The sequence below is a fragment of the Larimichthys crocea genome, chromosome I (genome assembly GCF_000972845.2).
Source record: "Larimichthys crocea isolate SSNF chromosome I, L_crocea_2.0, whole genome shotgun sequence".
Taxonomy (NCBI): domain Eukaryota; kingdom Metazoa; phylum Chordata; class Actinopteri; family Sciaenidae; genus Larimichthys; species Larimichthys crocea.
The window spans coordinates 12,328,864-12,345,702 of NC_040011.1; the positions used below are offsets into that span (position 1 = coordinate 12,328,864).

General features: G+C 43.3%; 1 protein-coding gene across 1 annotated transcript in view; it reads left to right on the top strand.

The window, feature by feature from the left end:
* Positions 1-16,839, top strand: part of slit3 (slit homolog 3 (Drosophila)) — a 232,266-nt gene that overhangs the window by 168,765 nt on the left and 46,662 nt on the right. The window contains exons 9-15 of the mRNA XM_027281844.1: positions 3,391-3,554; positions 4,747-4,891; positions 8,079-8,150; positions 9,956-10,027; positions 11,271-11,342; positions 14,028-14,171; positions 15,033-15,196. Of these exons, the coding sequence (XP_027137645.1) occupies positions 3,391-3,554; positions 4,747-4,891; positions 8,079-8,150; positions 9,956-10,027; positions 11,271-11,342; positions 14,028-14,171; positions 15,033-15,196 (833 nt within the window). The remainder of the gene's footprint in view (positions 1-3,390; positions 3,555-4,746; positions 4,892-8,078; positions 8,151-9,955; positions 10,028-11,270; positions 11,343-14,027; positions 14,172-15,032; positions 15,197-16,839) is intronic.

Here is a 16,839-nt window from a genome sequence, read left to right on the forward strand (position 1 = left end):
GGATACAGTGACAAATATGTGCATGCACCACACACTAGTAATGGTAACCTCATTAATGCCACAAGAAAGGCTTGTTTAGGCTGTAAAGTTCAATCTGCTTTGATTCATTAGGAGAAAGTTTCTTTACTGATGTTACTGATGTGAACACACACACACACACACACACACACACACACACATAGTCGTGATCCAACATGAACCCCGGGGCCAAATCACCCTTTCCGCCTGATCAGAAGCGAGGTTTTGATTTGTGTGTTTATGTGTCTTTTCTCTCTTACGGTTGCCAAAGCAATGGCACGACATCTCGAGGGAGACCCATAATCTCGAGAAGCAGACCGTTGATTGGTCGCGTTCCCGCTGGCCCGCCGACGGGCTCGAATTCCGCCAAAACCAGCGTGCATAGAACGGGATTTCCTCCCCCGAATCACAGTTTTTTAAGAGGCGCTCGTGTGGTCGAGCAAACCCTGTTTAACATTCAGAAATTGGGGGGGGTTTTCTAAACACACGACGACAATCGCAGACGTCCACTTGTCTTTTTACGACCGTTTTCACCCCGTTCAACTTTTCAACGACGGCATCTATCAATAGCCAATCATGTGGCGGAGGTTTCTACGTTTCCTGCATACTGCCGCAGCAGCTCTAGTGGCAGCACGGCTCGAGATCAGACTTTTAAAATTGGATTCCAGGCTGAAGCAGGGCTGCACAGTTGCCAGCAGATTGAGTGCAGAGTTACCAATATCCAATATCTTTTAATCAGAAGCCTCTCGTCTGCTTCTGTTTTCTGTCAACACTGAGTGACTGTCTCCTCTGATTTCCTCATTTGTCCTCCTCCTTCCTTTTTCTGTCTCCTCCTCACTATCTGCGCATCCCACTTCACATTTCCTCCTCATCCCTCTCACCTTCAGTCTAATCTCGCTTCTCTTTTTCTCCTGTCGTGAGTTTAGGCCATTATCGCGCTCCTCTTCCCTCCGATCGGCTCATTTTTGTTGCTTTCCTCGATTTCTTCATCTCCGTCTCTCTCCTCTTTTTTTACCCATCTCCTTTATGTCCAGTCTCCACTCCTCCTCCTCCTCCTCCTCCTCCTTGTTGTTGTTGCTGTCTCCTCTCTATTAAATTCTCTGTCTGTTCTTTTTTTGCCACCCTCAGATCTCAGTATTGAGTTTGCTGCTTTTATAAAAACGACTCATTCCATCAAATGTTTAGAGATGTCCCTGATTTCATTAGCGGTGGGGGGGAGTTCAAGAAGTGTGTGTGTGTGTAAAAACTAAATGAAAAGCCTCCCCCACCACCGTAATCTGTGATGTCTTCATACAGTTACTTTTACATATACTTAGTTTCTTTTATTCAGTCTATTGATCCATCTCTCTCTCTCTGACTTCTTCCTCCCGCTTGTTCTGCAGTGTCTATTCTATTAGCGGTAATGATATCACCTTATGGTGTCTCTTATTCAGAAACTTGAACAGATTAGAACTCCCACTGCTTCTATGTGTGTGTGTGTGTGTGTGTGTGTGTGTGTGTGTGTGTGTTTGTGTAATTCACTGTACTAAAGATGTGTCTTGTAACCCTCCGGAGCAAATACCGAGAACAAACACGCACACGCATTCATAGAAAACACCATGCACCGTGCCCTAAGTCACCCGCAAACCAATAAGCCCAACACTGATTTACAGCTACACACACACACACACACACACACACACACACACACACACATGCCCCCTGCCTCTTCCCATTCTCCCCTGTGTTTTAATCCTACTTGTCAGTAATTAAAGCTGAGCCGGGGGTGGGCAGGGACGTGGCTATCTCCAGGCGGGGGTTTGACTATAAACTGGATTTATAATGGGAGAGCGGTATTAAAACCCACTGCCCCTGCTGCTAGCATCAATGAGCCCATCTCTGTTCCATAACAGGATTTGTCCTCTGCTTTATTACAAAGGGAGGCCTGTCTTCTGAAAGGCTAGATATCCCGGCTGGCATATAATACGCTGACAAGACATTCTGCTGTTCATCCACCCTCCTTCTTCTCTCTCTCTCTCTCTCTCTCTGGAGGTGTCAGATCCAGCCAGTGAAGCCTCCAGAGAGTCTGAGCTCGGTGAAACATCACCTGATGAATTCTATACGGAGCGGTACCTTTTAATTAATGCTCCGAGTGAAATCTGAAGAAGGCTGTTAGTGTGAAAGCGATGTCAGTGATGTCACCTGATGAGTGAATCTGTTGCAATATCGCATGTGCAAAGTGTAATGCAAAGAAGAAACACACACAGTAGTAGATCTGAGTGAACCACATTTAGTTTTTAGCGCTTATTAACCAAGCGTCAACCTCTGCAGCTCCTCAGGTACAGAGCAAGTCATTCTTTATTAGCTGGGGCGCTCCACGTACAGAGGCGCAGTCCTTGCCTCAGCAGTCCAGGGCTCGGCTCTGACCCGTGGCCCCATGCTGCATGTCATCTTCCTCTGTCTCAGCAGCTTCAGCTGTCAACTATCAAAACAAAAGCTCAAAAGGTCCAAAATAAAACGTCTTCATTAGCCCCCATAACTTTACAAAACCGGTTTTGGTCTCTGCAGCTTTGGGGATCGGCACAACATTCCTACAAAGAAACAGCCCTAATGAAAACTGTTTCAACATTCAAACACCACAAACCCACAACATTTCATTCACCTCTGCGGTGCTGGAGTCGAGGAGGAAAACTCAGAGACAGATATCCGAAAACAAAGGCACATGAAACCAAACCTAAAAGTATGGTTAGATACCACCTGAGGCATGTGGGGAAACATATATTCTTGTACTTTTAGTGAACTTATCCTTTAAAATATCGAGGTCAAGAGGCCCGCGAGGTAAAGGATGCTTCCCTCTTCCTCTGTATTCTTAGCGAGCTGTGGAATCCGGTTAAAATGACCTAAAATGCTCCTTGTGCTCGTTTTTTATTTTTATTTCTCTATATTGGATTTCTCTTTCTCACTTTCAATTATTGTGCCCACTGAATCTTTCCTTTCCAGTTTATTTTTCCAGAATTATTATTATCTCCCTCCTCCTCACCTCTGTCTCTGTCTCTGTTTTGTGTCCCTCTGTCTCGGGTTTATCTGTCTCTCTGAACGGGCTGTGATTTGGCCGAATGTGTCCTCCCTCTAAAGGGAGTCATATTGTCGCAGACCTTGGGGAAATGAGAGCTGAGGATATTACTCTGTGTGTTTGTGTGTGAGAGAGTCGCAGCCTCATGAGCCCGGCCCGGGGTGTAAGCTCTGTGAGAAATAGAACCCATTTGAATGCAGACTCATACATTTGCTCTTACTCAGCTGATGTGACTGGGTTCAACTTTTGCCTCCAGAAAGCGAACAATCCAGAAAAGGGTTTCGCACACAATGACTCATCTCTTTCTTCATCTGTCTCAGGCGTCTGCACTCCAACAACCTCCACTGTGACTGTCACCTGTCGTGGCTCTCTGACTGGCTCCGAGCCAGGCGGGGCTTGGCTCCCTTCACCCAGTGCATGGCCCCCGCCCACATGAGAGGCCTGAATGTCCCAGACGTGCAGAAGAAGGAATTTGTCTGCAACGGTGAGCTTGCATAAACACACATGCATGTAATATTCAAGTGAAATATCAAAGATCAGCCCTGAAGGACGCACCGAAGAACCTCTCCAGTGTTATTCGTGGCATGCGCTGTTGGAAGGAAGTGATGATGTGACTCTCGTGGTCATAAACCTGGCATGTTTTTAGCTTCACACAATATTGTGTTTTTAAAATTGGCTCTGGAACAAAACCCATGAAAATATTTTTGGAGAAAAAGCCGCCAGTCGAATTGACACCTGAGATGAATTCGAGCCTCTGAAGCAATGTTAGAAAACTGACACAGGTTTGACCCATTGAGCAACGCTCATCTGAATATGACGCGGATCTAGTGCGGCGTCGGGGTACACAACACAGAGAGTAATAAAGTCCATTATTATGGGCAGCGCTGTTATCATGTCCAGACAGCTCAGCATTGAGTTTATAGCGCTGAAAGAATTACACCATGTAGAGCGCGTAATCAGCTAAAAGGCCCGGTATAAGAGCAGCCGTGTTATCAGCTGCAGATAGTATAGGCAATGTTTATAGGCTTCTGATTCAGCTCTCTGTGCTAATAGACTGTCAGCCGGTGCTCTCTTTATTAGCCTTTAGTCTAGGCTTTTCTGCCTGCAAGCGCCATATCAGACCTCCACTTTCTGCACTTTTCCCCATTCACCTTATTTCTTTACTTACTCCCACCACCTTTTACCTTCCTTCCTCTCTCCTCCCCCATGTTTCTACCCTTCCATCCTCCTCCTTGTCCCTCTCATATCCAGCAGTGTTTTGTCTATAATGATATTTAGTACTTATATTCACCAAAAGAGGACATATTCCCCCCAAAGACTTTATTCCTGCAGGATGCAAATGCTTCCAGAACAACATGAAGACCACCGTGGGACACTAAATGTCCCTAATGAAGCTGACACTAATCCTATTAAGAGAAACTGTGATAAAGAATATACAAAAAACATCACAAAGTTTCAAAATAAAGCAGAAGCTAAAGTGTGATTGCAGACTTTAGATGAGAGTAAATGTACAGTAGCTGCAGGCACAGAGGTATCTCCTACGCTCTCTCTTCTGCTCTCGTATTTGGCAGCAAACCAACAAAAGCTATTCAAAAAAAAAAAAAAAAGCTAAAGCCAATCTCAGCTTGATGTTTTTAAGTATCTGATATATTGTGCCTGTGTGTTTCTGTCTACAGGTCCAGCACAGACAGAGTCGAGGGCTTGTGTTCCTCAGGTAGCCGTGTGTCCGCCCAGCTGCAGCTGCAACAACAACATAGTTGACTGTCGTCGTAAAGGTCTCACCGAAATACCAGCCAACCTCCCCGAGGGCATCGTGGAGATGTAAGACTGCTTTATTTCATTTAACGCTACACGTGTGTCACGTGTAGTATCGACTGACTCGTTCAAGAAAAGCACATTTTCCATATTGTGTGTGTAATTCTTAATATTCGAATAATATTCGAATAATAGCCGAAGTCCAGATGTGATATTCTTTTTGTCACTACCTCAAATACAAACATGCAAATGCGCATGGTGGAGTGGTGGAAGCAGTTAGGAGTTTGCTCAGGAGGTGATCTGGCACCTTTTCAGCTACCAGTCCACCCTCAGTACTTTGGTCCATGCTGAATTTTAACTGGCCACCCTTTAGTTCCCAATCCGAGTCCACCACGGACCGAGGTACTGCCTCCCCAGTTGCCCCAGATTTCACCTTTCTCAAAAAAAGTAGCAGAGATGTGATTCTGGTCTACTAAAGCAGACGTTTAATAAACATATAACACTCACACACATACAGTATATGCTCACATACAACATCACACACTGTGATCTTTAGGTCCGGCCTGCAGTGAACTTTACGTCCACTGTGGAACACGTTTTGGTTGGCATCTTATTTCAGATTGCAGCAAAATGCTTTTTCCACCTCTTTCTCTCTCCCTCCTCCTTTCTGTCTCTTAGACACATATTTAAACACACACACACTCGCACACACACACACACACACCAACGCCACAGTTGGACGTGTTTGATATCCGTATTGATCGCTGTACCCTGTTTGTTTGTACGGAGGACAGCTGGTTGATTGCTCTGTGAGTAAGGAAGCAATTCTACCCCCGCAATGCTACACCGATACGCCATACCTCCCCAGCATAAGTAATAGATTCACACTCACACACACACTCACACACACACACACACCGATGCGTACGCATATATGCAGACACACCAGTTTTGTTTGCACAAACAAAAGTACATACTTGGGAAGAAATAACACACACACACATTCTTGGAGAGTCACACACACACACATGTACGCACACAGTATGATTGAGCCACAGGCATCGAAACATATCTGATGTAATCTCTAGGACACTCACACACACACACACACACACACACACACACGCACACACGCACGCATATATGCAGAATTAGCATTGGATCCATTTTAATAAATGTTGCTGCTGCAGCCAGAAACAATAGAGTCTAATAGGATGATGTATTGTCAGTCCTCCCATAGGGACAAAGTCATCTTTCTGCATGCTGGTGGCAAGAATAACTGCCAAGTGTGTGTGTGTGTGCGTGCGTGTGTGTGTGTGTGTGTGTGTGTGTGTGTGTGTGTATGCAGCATGCATCAGTGCACTTCCTAGTGTTAATCTAAGTCTCTTTACGTCAAATACATTCACAAACCAATTTAACAAAACAGGTCTTGTCTCAAGGCGTTGAACTTGAAATGTTTTGTGTGCGTGTGTGTGTGTGTGTGTGTGACGGACACGCTCACCTGCCAAACCCATCTCCTCTTTAGTCCCCGCCTCACCTTACAGATTATTTCACATTGCCTCCTAAACTGTCTTCCCTTTAATACATCCTTTGATATTGAGGCTCTAAGTGTCTTTGTCTCAACCTTGTTTCAAAGCCCCCAGATATAATTTGTTACCTGTTGTGCGTGCAGATTGTCTTTGTCAATATCTGTAGGTCCTTTGATTTGTTTTGACCCCTTAGTAAGAAATAAGGTGTTGTCGCTTGCCAGAGGCACGAAGTTTGGCAGTTTGAGACGGGATATGAGCCAAGAAACAGGCACCTGTACGGGTTGTGTCGCATTAGTCAACAGCAAGACCACGTTTCATTTTGAAAACACAGTTAAAGCGTAGCAGTCGAGAAGTCGGCGCGATAAATCCAATGTCATAAAATATATTGGTCATATTAAGCTATGTAGTCACTCACAGCGGTTAAAGACAAACAGTAACACAATATGAATCTAGTTACCATCGAACATTGATTGATTGATACAGTAGATGGATATCAAGGGAGGGAAGTAAAAAAAAAAAGGAATGGAGGTCAAGAGCAAGACAGGGTGGGGTGAAGAGGAGGAGGAGGAAGAGGAGAAGAAGGGTGGATTGGTTTCCATTTATCACTCTGACAGCTGACCCTGTGGCTGGCCTTGGGACCTCACCACATCCTCCTCTTCTCTGATTTTCCCTCTCTTGTCCACACTTTTCCACTCCTCTGATTTCTCCGGTTGTTGTCCTCATTTCCCACTCCTCTCCTTCTGTGATTTCTTTTCTCACTCCTTTGTCCTTTCCTTTCCTTACTTTCCTACCCTCCTTCTCTCACACACCAGCAGCAGCAACAAGGAGACACGAACAACGCATGAGCTACGTACGGTAGATGAACGCGTTGCCTAGACCGTCAGGAGAGCAGAAACTAAACTACAATACATTTCCCCAAATGTGGGCTTCGTGCCTGGTTCTGATGGCTCCCCACATGATAATAGAGTAATACTACCGGTATGGTGTAATGAGTCTGCAGTCTTCCCAAGGAGGAGATGTAATAAATTCCCTTTGGCCCTCAGTCTGAAGAAGTTGGGGAATCTAATGTGTTCATAACTAATAGTCTGACTGCATCTCAAGAAGAGAGCGTTGTGTTTCCATCAAAGGAATTTATGAAAAATTCAATCTGAGAAATTATGATTGGAAAATGAAAATGTTTAACATTACATCTAAAAGAATTGCTGTTCAAACCTGTGTCTCATTGTGGTTGACTGACACCGAGTTCGATACGGCGAATTAGCTGGTTGTCATACTCCTGAACGCTCTTGGCGCTGAGTCTCGCTAAGCAAACAGGACTTGTGGTCAGCAGACCCGGGTTTTGGTTGGTCCCAAGTAAGCTCATTACTGCTGAGCTGCAAAACTCAAGTCAACATTTCACACTGAGTGACCTTGAACGGCCCCTGCTGCAAAGGCACTGACCAGCTGGCAGAAATATTGTGTAGATGTTGATTGGAACAGCCACCTTTTGAACTGTTTGTGCACTTGTGCACTGGCTGAGGTTGGGAGGTAAACCAATGATTCCTGCGTCCTTGGTGAAATTAAACACGGAGAGGAAAGAAAATAAACTTCTAATCTAATGCATGACACGCTGTTGTTGAAGCTGTATTTAAATGTTCTCATTGTGTAACACGCTCTTCTAAGGGATTGTTAAAGATTATCTAACTCTGTCTTTTTCTCACCCCCCTCCCTTCTCTCTCTCTCAGTCGTTTGGAGCAGAACTTGATTAAAAGTGTCCCGGCAGGAGCCTTTTCCACCTACAAGAAGCTCAAGAGGATGTAAGTCTGTCTGGATAAAAGTGCAAACACTCTCAAACACACACATACACATGCACACAAATGAGTGCGAATTCTCACAACTTGGCAACACTGCAAACATGCACTGATCTGCTAAAAACATGACTTAGCTCAAATTAAAACCAGCAGCAGTCTTTGTTTTAGCGGCACCACACATGGATGCACATGTTTTACTTATTTATGCATTCGGCACCACACATGGATGCACATGTTTTACTTATTTATGCATTCATATAGGCTGCATTTAACGAGGCAAGCCCAATTTAGATCGACTACAAGAACTGTATCATCTGCGCAAGGACGAAGATTATATTATATCAGATGATTGTCCTCCTCCAGTCTGCATGTTCAAATGTCCGCCACCGCTCGAGCAAGCCACTGAACCCCAAACTGCTTACGATGCTGCGCCATCGGTGTGAGAATATGTATGAATGGTTAACACAGACGAACAGTTGGCACCTTGCATCATTAATGTAGACAGAAAATAAAGCAGACCCAGTGTAGAACCTTGGGGAACTCCAAGGTGAAGTACAGTAAACCAGCATAAACTGAACCCATTAACTTTGACACAGTCCGAGCTCAGATCATTTATAAACCAGAAGACATGTCAGACGTTCATTTGTCAGCGTCAGCACGGTGTGATGACCTGTGTCAAAGGCTGTAAACAGATCAATAAATAAGGCTGCATGGCCCTGACTCCTCGCTCGGTCTTCAGTAATATTCACACTCCTCATAGCGGCAGCAATCGTGCTGTGTGCTTTCTAGATTGAAACTAATGGTCTGACAAACTTACATTAGTAACAAAAAGGCTTTCACACGGCCACCAGAAGAAGTTCTTCAAGGATTTTAACCAGCAGTGACAGCTTAGACGTAATGTAATGAAAATATTTGGAGATGTGTCTGAAATGTGGTTAGCCGGCAGGGAAATACATCTAAGAATTATAACAGCAACAATTCTGCAGCAACTTTAACAGAACGTGCCTCTAACTTTACCAGATAATCACATTTTCTTTTTTTACGTCTTCATTTTTAATAAGGAATTTAAAATGGTTTGAATCTAAAACTTTAATTAACAAATGTATCATCAGTTACTGATGTAACATTTACAGACTGTGAGCTATGGTGCTGTAAGAGCTACTGTATGTCTAAAGTACAAACCAACACACACACACACACACACACATGCTCACACACACACATGCTCACACAGTTCATCTCGTCTTGTCTCTTTCACACACACCCACAGACATAAAGCTCACTGGTGAAAAATGTTCTTATCATGCAAATGCCTGCAAACGCCAGATTTGCAGACTTGGGCAAGGTTGTAAGGTTATCCACCTACTCACACACACACACACACACACACACACACACACACACACACACACACACACACTGATACATACAGATAGAGTTTTAACCTCCACAGAAGTGTTAAATTATATATCTTTCAGCGTTGGAGGTGAATGACATGAACTGCACTTAACATGCCACTGCTTCCTCTCTCTCTCTCTCTCTCTGTCTCTCTCTCTCTCTCTGTCTCTCTCACTCTCTCTCTCTCTCTCACTCTGCTCGTCTCACTCTCTCCCTCATTTACTTACACATTCAGCCCTCTTCCTATCTTTTTTTTTACTCCTGTCCCCTTGCCTTGACCTCTGCTGATGTATTCTCTCATGATCATTTGTCAGACAGTTCTAGGACATTCATAGCATGAACCCCATTACTGAGTATTACAGTAATGCACTTATCTCCTCTCTCTCTCTCTCGCTCTCTCTCTCTCCCCCCAGTGATTTGAGTAAGAACCAGATTTCTGACATTGCCGCCGACTCCTTCAGTGGCCTTCGCTCACTCACCTCACTGTAAGTATGACACACACACACACACACACACACGCACATATCCAGACAGGAAGGTAATTGCGTTTCCAGACATTTAGCAAATAAATATGTTGTCGCTGCCGATGTTGACAACCGGACCACAATGCTGCGACGTGTGTGTACTCGCTGTATGTGTGTCTTTGTGTTCGCTTGTATGTATGTGTGTGTGTGTGTGTGTGTGTGTGTGTAATCACTGAGGGTGAATGTGATAAGAACATGAAGGACAGTTTAATTTGAATCAATCTGGAGCATGAAAATGAGACAGACAGACAGACTGACAAAGAAGGGGCAGACAAGGTGAACTCTGACGGGAGTTAAGACTGAACACACACATGAACACACACACACACACACATGAACACACACACACACACAGTCGAGTCAGTTGAACAGGAATGTCACTGACTTCGGCGGTAGAGGCCAGCTGAGGCGTGATGTATAAAAACTGCAGGTGAACTGAATGGTTGCATCTCAAACATTATTTCACTTTTTTTTCAACAATCGAATGAGATAAATGATCCGACAGTGTGCTCAACATGATTTTTATAATCTCTGATTGTAACACTCCTTCAGTTCTTCAGCTGTCGTTTACGGAAATACACTAATAACAAGGGACACCTTTTACAGTATAATGTCAAATTTGATGATTTAGATCCTTAAAATTGAAGAAAACTGGCACATGAAGTCTGAATCATCTGTCACAAACCTAAAACATTATTTCTTCTTGATTTTTTCAGCTGACAAATCTTTATACTGCAAAACTTTTCTATCTAATGACAGTATTTGATGTAATGGACACACACACACAAAAAAAAAAAACATTTAGCTATCTTATATTATACATATTCAGCAGTCCTCTGAGTAAGAAAGCATAATACTGTAATTTACACTAACTCAGGGCTGCAATAGTCAGAGAGACCAACTGTGAAGGGAAGTTGGTTAAATCCTCAAAATTGCACCATCAAAACCACCAAAGTGTCCTGAAAAAAGATTTCATCTACTGCTTATTGAGTTTGATGTCCCTTATAACAGCAACTTAGAGATTAAAATAAAAGAAAAGTCCCCAAAATACACTTCAGTGGGATGAAATACCTCGAGGTGCCACAACTTCTGGATGCATTTCACTGTGCTCTGCAGCCAGCTCCTGACCACATAAGTCTCAGCATGTAAGGACAGCCCTGTGAACACTGTAACCTAAATGATGTTGTTTGTCTGTCCTGTGCAGGGTGTTGTACGGCAACAAGATCACAGAGCTGCCCAAGGGATTGTTTGATGGACTGGTTTCCCTGCAGCTACTGTAAGTACTGTCTGTGTGGTCTGTTGTTATATATGTGTACCTGTGTGTCTATGTGTGTGTATGTGTGAGGTCCCACCAGAAAACAATGAAACGAATGAAATACATTATTCAGTAAACAAGAGAACATCAGGCTTAAACGCCGGATGAACTACCCAAACAGTCGGGTTGGACATTCTGTTTGGCTGCTGCTCTCTTCTTTTACAAAATAATCTGGACCAAGTGGCAACAAATGAACACGTGCACGCTCGAATCATACCTCATCACAGGTGATTTATTAGCAAGGAGCATAACTGCTGTGTGGCATGATGTAGCATGGATTCTGGAGGTCTCTATTAGCCAAAATTACTGCAAAATGACTATGACTTCTAATTATCGTTCTTTAAAAAGTACCAGACTACTTGCAGTGTCCCATTATGTTGGCCTAATGTAGTGCTGCACTGGATTTCCCCCTGATTAAAGATGATTTGGTGACTTCAGAGAGTCGATGTTATAAGGCCTTTATCTCTGCAGCGTACTGTATGGTGGTGGTAATCATTGCTATAGCACAGTGGCAGCTATAGTTGAATCCTCTCTTCGTGCATTAACCCTCCATCTGTCGCTCTGTTTGTGAGCGTGTGTCTACAGAAAAGTCTTCACTGAACCTGAGCTCTGTAATAAAAACTCATAGTTTTTCTAACATTTAGTGTGACTATTAATCCTGAATAATTCCTCACGGGCGCAGGTTCAAGCTGCAGCAGTGTTTCAGCATGCAGTCTCCTATAACAGGCTACATCGGTACCGGTACTGTATGTGGCATATGGTCCTCGCAAAATGCCGCAGTCCACTGCAGACACAGCTAATGTTCTGGGCTTTTTCCGTCGTAAAGTGAAGCGAAGCAAAGAGAATGAGGATGAGTGAATCTAACCCACAAACACCTTTTACGGGCTTAGGTGGATCATTGGGATGCATGGTGCATAGTCAGAGACAGAGAAAGAGAGAGAGAGAAGGAGGAGAGAGGAGGGGGATGGATGGATAGATAAATTAATGGACAGAGACGGAAAGATGGAGAGAAAAGACAGACGTAAGGGTGAGGACAGATACGGAGAGGAGAGAAAGATCAAATTTGTGTTTTCATGTCAACACGTGCACAACCTGACATCATTAACATTTCGTGTCCCCTGATTGGAGGAGCGTCTCTCTCAGACCTCATCATGAAACACTGGAAACACTGAACGCTTTATGTTTGTTCACACACGCGTGTGCGTCCCCTTAATAGGATAATTCACGACCGTTTCTGTGCATCTGTAACAGCTCCAATCAACGAATAAATAAAACACCGAATGACTAATTAATATTCATGTCTTGCCACATCACTGGTCAATCCCACAAAGACACCGCCTGCGGGTTGTTGGCGCTCGCTCAGCAGGCGTAGGGAGGGAATATGTCTTTTAATATTTCGCCTCTGACGGAAGAAAAACCAACTCCAATCTCTAGAAAGAAGTCGGTCAGTTTGTCAGGAATCTGAAGATGTGATCATCCCGTATAGTGTGATGAATGTGAATTATATATATCAGCTTTCACTGGTGAATCAAGCAGCGTGTCAACCTTCCTCGATGAAGATGTGTTTATTGCTTTGTGTAGCCGCCGGTCTGCTGTTTATATTGTCTGCGCTGTTTTTGTTTTACTGGTGCAGTTTCAGGTAATTAGTTCCCCCCGTGAGTCGCCTAATGAGGCGTGGATATGTCGCAGAGCAGCGTGTGTGTGTGTGTGTGCCTGCACGTTATGCCAGTATAGGCGCTCGTTAGGATAACTCGAGATGATTAAGCGGAGCTGCTGTACCAGGCGCCGAGTTAGTCAGCTGTCAGACAAAGGAAGAAAGAAAGAAAGGAAGGAGAGAGTGAAAGAGAAACAAAGAATGAAAGAAAACACAGAGAGGGAAAGAGTGTGCGATCAAAGATCGGGAATGAGATGAACAAGGAGTGAAAAGAGGAAGTACATGCAAAGAGCTGTCAGCCTGGCTGTACTGCATCAGCTGATGAAGTGCACGTATGAAAGGACAGACAGATGGAGGAAAGGGTGGAGGTGCAAACCCTTCCTGTCATTTACCTAATCCCTCTATCACATTTCTCATTTCCCTTTCTCTCTCCCCTCCAGTTTGGCTGTCAGACCTCCTTTTTCACTTAATTGTATATCGGTGTCACTCCAAGTTAAATTCCTGCCTGTCTCTTCACTGTCTCACTCCATTATTTCCCTCCATTCCATCTCCATCTCATCTTTTCTCCTTCTCCTTCCCCTTTTCCCCCCTCACCATCTGTCTCTCCCATCAAAAAAAAAAACACACGATATTACACTCCCACCACCCAACAGTGGATATTTCCCTCCTGCTTCAGAAGAGAAAGTGGAAAAAAAAATAAAAAATATAAAATAGCAATTTTCAGATTTATGTCTCATGGCCAGAAGAAATATAATCATGACTGTGTGGGGAGACTAGGAGAGGCTGCAGGGAGGGAAGAAATAGTGAGAAGAAAACAGGACAGGGGAGAAAAGTAAGGGTTTGTGAGTGGAGATGCATTTGAGAAAAATAAATTATCTCATTAACTTCGTATGTGTTTATCTTTTGTTTGCGCGCTGCACAGATTTAAATGAAAAGAGCAGAACAAATACAGATAAACAACTAATGCTGGACGGCTCTTCTTTGTGTTTCAGGCTGCTGAACGCCAACAAGATTAACTGTTTGAGAGTCAACACCTTCCAAGACCTGCAGAACCTCAACCTGCTGTCGCTGTACGACAACAAACTGCAGACGATCAGCAAAGGACTGTTTGCCCCTCTGCGCTCCATCAAGACTCTGTGAGTGAACTGATGTTTGGACTTTTCATGAACACACACACTGAAAAGTGACCCAAGGTGGAGGCAGTACAGCACAGATCAGGTGTTTGACCCGGTGTCAGTGCGTTACTGGATCAACACAACCATTGGTGCCATATTAACCCCACACTGGTTCACTTTTAACCCACTTAAAGCTAATTAGAGCTGCAACAATCAGTCAATCAATTAGTCAATTGACAGAAAATGAATCTGCAGCTGTTTTTAATTCAGCTGTCTAAAAAAATGCCGAATATTCTCTGGTCCTAAAATTTGATAATCAGCTTCATATCAGCTGATTTTCTTATTTTTGGACAAAATAAGCGAATTGGAATCATCACTGTGGCCTCTGGGAAACTCTAAATTATCTTTTTTTTTTTACACATTTCATCGACTGAACGAGGATTAGATGATGAAAAATGATAACCTAGTCCCATAGTTACACATTGGTTATTATTATTATCCAGGCCGACAAAGGAAAGAGGCCAACATACAACATACACTACACATTTATCACTGTGATGTTACGATCATTTGCAAGTATGCGGTACTCTTTCTTTTCTCTCATGGTGTTACAGATGTTGTCTGACACCTGAAATGCATAACTTCCTGTACGCTGGAGGATTTCTGTAGCTGACAGCATCAGCTCAGGGTGAAAAATGTAAAATCTTAGATGTCTTCTGGTTGAATCATGAAGGTTTTGTATCAGTCAGCCATGAAAAGAGTCACACAAAGGTTCCTGACACATCGCACCTGAGGCAGCTGTAGTAACTGTGCGGTCCTCTTCCCTTTTCTATCCCCATGACAAACCCATCTTCCCTCCTCTCTCTCTCTCTTCTCCCTCAGTCATCTGGCCCAGAATCCCTTTATGTGTGACTGTCACCTGAAGTGGCTGGCCGACTACCTGTTTGACAACCCCATCGAGACGAGCGGAGCTCGCTGCAGCCACCCGAGGAGGCTGGCTAACAAACGCATCAGCCAGGTTAAAGGGAAGAAGTTCAGGTGCACAGGTAAGACGGTGCAACACACACGTGCAAACATACAGGGTTAATAAAGAGCACGTGCTGGTTTATGTGTGTAATTACTAAAACACACACACAAGCTTTGACATGCAGTGTCTTATCTCTCTCAGTGGTAGAGCTGTGTTATTGTTATTTCCGTTGATATGAGCCACGGGCCTCACTAATTACAACATAAACCAATTCAGTATACTGAAGCAGCACAGTAACATACTCAGCAGGGACCGGCCACAGACTGTGATCGCCCACTTGTGCGAGCGTGTGAAACGTGTGTGTGTGTGTACGACTGTATAACGTCCTCCCCTGCAGTGGTTCTTCATGTTGTTTTCTGTGTCTTAAATATTACGGCCTTTTTTTTTTAATGGATCGCTGGAAAATTTATTTTTTTAAATCCCCTCACAGACATTTTACAAAGTATTTGAATTGTGCTCAAACTGTGGTTGTAAGCAAATAATTGGTTTAGAAAGCAGCGTACACTAAAAAAAAAAAAGAAACTTGTTTTTTTACGGTAAAATACTGTCAGCTGTGTTTGTTACCATTTTACCGTAATAAATACAGTATAACCTTTTCTAATATTACGGTAAAAGGATATTAGTACTGTTCATTTGACGTTTAAGATTGACATTTTATTCTGTATTTGATCTGTACATGTTAAGGTGAAAAACTATGACAGTAAAAGACCGTAAAATATGGAATTCGATATTACGGTGTTTTGCTGTACAATTAGCAGTCTTTAAGATAAAATACTACTTTATTCTCTATAAAGTCCTTTAAAATTTAGTATAAATAAAGGTTTTGCCATAAAATATGACAGTAAAAGACTGTAGAAATGTGGCTTTAATTAATATGGTGTTTTACTGTACAAATAGGTCTCTAATTTTAAATACTTTATTCTTTGAATACATTTTGAAGTATGACTGTGTTTTACTGTATACGGGAAAACACAGTCATACTTCATGAAATTTTTTACTGTCATGGTTTGACAGTTTTTCACCGTAAAATCTACAGACATTATAATATAGACTTTTAATTGTGTTACTTCTAGCCGTGAATGTTACTGTGCTCAGAGGTTGAACTCCGAGCGAGCAGTCGCCTTCTATCACAGATGTTTTGTTTTATTAGAGTCTGAAACCATAAAAAAACTTAACAGATGTCTTATGATGAAACAGAGACCACACAAAATGTCTGGAAAACCCACAGAAAACATGTTATGAAACGTGATATGAGATTTTTTGCCACCCCTGCTCTCTAAAATGGTGTGTCCCAGCCTAAACTGGGCACACAATAAGTAGCATAACCAATACCATTAAATGTCGGAGGCTTTTATCCATGAGCACATGTGGTACTTTTTTAGCATGGAAGGTCTCAGCGGTGAGCAAAGCCCTAATGGTTAGTGCTCTGCCCATGGAGCTAATGGAGATAACTAGATTACAGACGCTCCCTAAAGCTGGTTTTGGCGGTCCTCTTTGCTTCAGCCCTTCCTGTCTGCAGTCCCAATGCCTCTCCTTGCATCTCCTCTTCCTCTCTGGACCTGTGTGGACATTTTTTCGCTATTGGTGGGCAGTTCTCTGGTCCCGTCCCCCTTCCTGTGTCGATCTGCAGCTGTCTGTTGCCTCTACCTATATCCTGAATGG